Source organism: Misgurnus anguillicaudatus, chromosome 10, assembly GCF_027580225.2.
Source record: "Misgurnus anguillicaudatus chromosome 10, ASM2758022v2, whole genome shotgun sequence".
Lineage (NCBI taxonomy): Eukaryota > Metazoa > Chordata > Actinopteri > Cypriniformes > Cobitidae > Misgurnus > Misgurnus anguillicaudatus.
The window spans coordinates 35,953,369-35,956,836 of NC_073346.2; the positions used below are offsets into that span (position 1 = coordinate 35,953,369).

At 33.9% G+C, this 3,468-nt stretch overlaps 1 protein-coding gene across 1 annotated transcript; it reads right to left on the reverse strand.

The window, feature by feature from the left end:
• Nucleotides 1-1,083: 1,083 nt before the first annotated feature.
• On the reverse strand, nt 1,084-2,338 carry LOC129448422 (type-4 ice-structuring protein). The gene is made up of 4 exons (XM_055210801.2): nt 2,193-2,338; nt 2,009-2,077; nt 1,703-1,829; nt 1,084-1,383 (listed from the first exon to the last, which is right to left on the reverse strand). The coding sequence occupies exons 2-4, from the start codon at nt 2,052-2,054 to the stop codon at nt 1,167-1,169; spliced, it is 390 nt and encodes a 129-aa protein (XP_055066776.1). The 5' UTR covers nt 2,055-2,077; nt 2,193-2,338; the 3' UTR covers nt 1,084-1,166.
• Between the last annotated feature and the right edge of the window lie 1,130 nt (nt 2,339-3,468).

The window sequence follows — 3,468 nt, forward strand, 5'->3', positions numbered from 1 at the left end:
ATATAAAATTTAATTGATTTTGAGCCTAAAACAAGCATTTTTTTCTTGAATTTAGTGTTTAAGATTTTTTTGCTTACCCCATTGGCATTTTGCTTGTTTTATGCACAAAATCACTTAAGTTTGATATTTTTGGTCTAAAAACTAGACTTATTTTCTTGTGTCATTTTGCTCATCAAGAAAAAGCATCTTAATTTATGAATTTTTTGATATTTTTACTAAAAACAAGACAAAAATACTAAGAATTTTTTTTTGAAAATCATTTTTTGCAGTGCAGGATTATTAGGGCGGGGCTAAAACGGTGGCTCGATGACACACTGGAGCCACAGAACATGGCTCCGCCTCTAACACAATTGCAAGCATCCATTCAGGTTGTAGGTATTTGAAAGTTAAAAGACATGGCATATTTCCCACGAGCAGAGAGCAGAGAATACTGTCTTATTTTATTTAGTTGTTTTTTTAATCATTCAACTTTATCAGACTTTACACAGACTTTGGCACCTATTATGCAAAATCCATTTTTGCAAGGTGTTGCAAACCACCCTACGATAAAAAAATCTACCCGCTCCTTGTTTTTTATTCCTTATTAAACCAAAGTAGTCTAATTAGACATGCTGTTTTGATTCTCTTATCGATGTGAGGTCACATTGATAAAGCCCCGCCCACTTACAGCATTACTAGTTTCCACCCTCAGCGAATTGTACTCTGTTCACTAGATACTATTGTCTCAGACTGTATTAATCAGATCTATTTGAACTAAAGCACTCACTGTATGTTTATAAGGAAGTGAGGAGCTGTAGCTCATTTGCATTTAAAGGTACAGATATTAAAACAGCGCATTTTTGCTCCCACCCAAATAGGGGCATTATGTTATAATAAATGATCTGTAGGGTATTTTAAGCTGAAACTTCACAGACACATTCTGGGCACACCTGAGACTTGCATCTTGTAAAAAGGCCATAATAGGTGCTCTTTAAATTTCTCTTCCGTTTATGTGTAAGTTGCAGGCCTACATTTGTTTGTTGTGTCTTATATTCCTGGATTTACTTAATCCTTGCATGTAAATAACCAGCCAGCATAAATATGTCAACTTTCAAGCCCTTTTATTATTTCAAACATACATAAACATGAACATATCGTGTCAAAATAAAGAATGGTCCATCCTGTGTTTACTTGGGGGGCAGGATGGATTTGGTCTTTTCAACCACAAACTTAAGCATATCATCAACTTGGCTCTGCACCAAATCACTCAGAGGGGCGACCTGAGCCTGGACGGAGGCGGCCAGTGGTTTGATTTGGTCTTCGATGTTGGAAAGAGGCTTCAGCTGCTCCTGGAGCTTCTCAACCATAGGCTGGATCTGAGCTCGGCTTTCCTCAAAGTAAGCCCTAAAAACACAAAACACAGAATTAATCATGTTTAACATTAACCAATCACAGGTCAGACTTCACAAAAAATAAGGGGTCTCTGGGGCAGTAGCCTTTAAAAAGGTCCTAATATGTAACATTTGGTTACAGATATGTATACATTTGCTACCAGTAAACACCTATGAGGTACAAATATGTACTAATATGCACTCTTTGGTATCTAAGGTAGGCTACTATTATGAACTATTTAGTCTACTTTTTTAAAGGGTACCGTCCCAGTGACAGAAAGCCAGGGAGCACTTTTTGACCATTTATTTTTGCATTTTGCTCATGGACTTACTTGGCCTTGTTGGCCATCTCAGGGGCCTCAACGTTTTTTAGGTTGTCCACGAGGTCCTGAAAGTACTTGGCGATCTTTTCAAGCTCGGCTGAAGCGTCTCTCTTGACCAGAGATGCTGATTCTGAACCTGGAACCGAAACAAAGATGTTGAACAATACAGTCTTGCATCTTAAATAGCTTTACTCTCACTACCTCCAGTATAGTCAAAGTGAACCAAAATAAGTTTATAAAGTTACTACAGTATGTTACATCCACAGATATAAAACACGTCCTGAGATCATGGTAGTTAGCAGTGTAAACTCTTACCGATGGCCAGAGCAACAACAAGGACGGCGATGAGAGAGAATTTCATGCTTGCTGCTGGGTAAGACTTATCTGTGAAATAAATCATATATGTTTCAATTATAATAATCTATTTTATACAGTTTCCCATTTTGTTCCTTAAAAAGCCAAAGCTTTGCTCGAATAAGATGGTCGCGTGAAGACTTACCTGAAGTCCAGGAGTTTGTAGACCTGAAGATGCTTTTTGCTTTGAGGATCCGCAAGCTTTTATAGTCCTTTGCCAAAAAGGATTTCAGACGTGCAAAGGGTGATCTTGTGTTGATGAAATCATCTACACACACTGAACCTTTATGCTTTAGCTGACACTGAAGCGATCAACTTAAAGTTCAAAACTAATCTCATTTTGTGCTTGATTGGTGCATTTTTCTTTTGTTTTTCAATCACCAGATGACTTCATCAGTTTGATTTGGCCACATTGCAGAAGACAGAATGTCTTACGCATACAGTGAGTAATCACAACATTGTGTTTATTTACACTGCCCTCTGCTGACAGGCTAAACAACTTGTCTATGACTCTTAAACCACAGAAAATTAAGAAGAAAATAGATGTAACTTTAATTGCTGTTGTTTTTATAATGTAGAGGTTCTTATATGGCAAAACAAAATCTCTGGCCAAAATATGTTTTAAATTTATGCTATAAATACACTTTGTAGAAAGTAAAGATATTTGGTTTTGATAACATATTTACTTTATCTTTATATATTTCAAAATAAATTTTAGAGGCAACAAATAAATTTCTAATTTTACAACCCATACAGAAAAAAAATGTCCTGGCCAAAATATACTTTACATATATGATAAATACATTGTATTAACAGTGAAGTTAATTTTATGAACTATATTTTTGCAGTTTAACATATACATAAAACATAAGGTTTTTCTCTCAATGCGACATGAACATGAATGCTTTAAAATATATTTATTTTTAAAATGTTTCAAAATATACCAAAGATATTTTGGTAAACATATCATAAAATATATTTCGGCAAAGAAATTATTTGGCCATTTTTTGTATATTGGGTTTGCATTTGTAAACTGCTCTGCAAAACATTTTGAGAAAAAATAATGAATAACATATTTTTTATTTTAGAAAGTTCATCTTTCTGTTCTTGCAAAAATGGTGTACATTCAAGAATTTGTAGGCCTATTTATGTTGAATCTTTGATCTTTACCTTTTTGTACCTTTAACATTTTTTAAATATTCCCATGGCAAAAATATATTTCAAAATATATACAAAAAAATGGCCAAAAAATATATTTCCTAAAATGTATTTTGGAATATGTTTACAAAAAAGATTTTTCGCTGATTTATTTTGAAAATATATTTTAAAAATAAATACATTTTGAAGAATGAAATATATATCTAGCCTACTATATCAACAGTCCTCTGTTTATGTTACGAACCTGTAAACATAACAGTTTT

Coding starts and splice junctions, on each gene's coding strand:
- LOC129448422 (XM_055210801.2), bottom strand. CDS start 2,054: ATGAAATTCTCTCTCATCGCCGTCCTTGTTGTTGCTCTGGCCATCG. Junction 1,830..2,008: donor TGTTGTTGCTCTGGCCATCG/GTAAGAGTTTAC, acceptor TTTCGGTTCCAG/GTTCAGAATCAGCATCTCTG. Junction 1,384..1,702: donor GAGATGGCCAACAAGGCCAA/GTAAGTCCATGA, acceptor TTGTGTTTTTAG/GGCTTACTTTGAGGAAAGCC.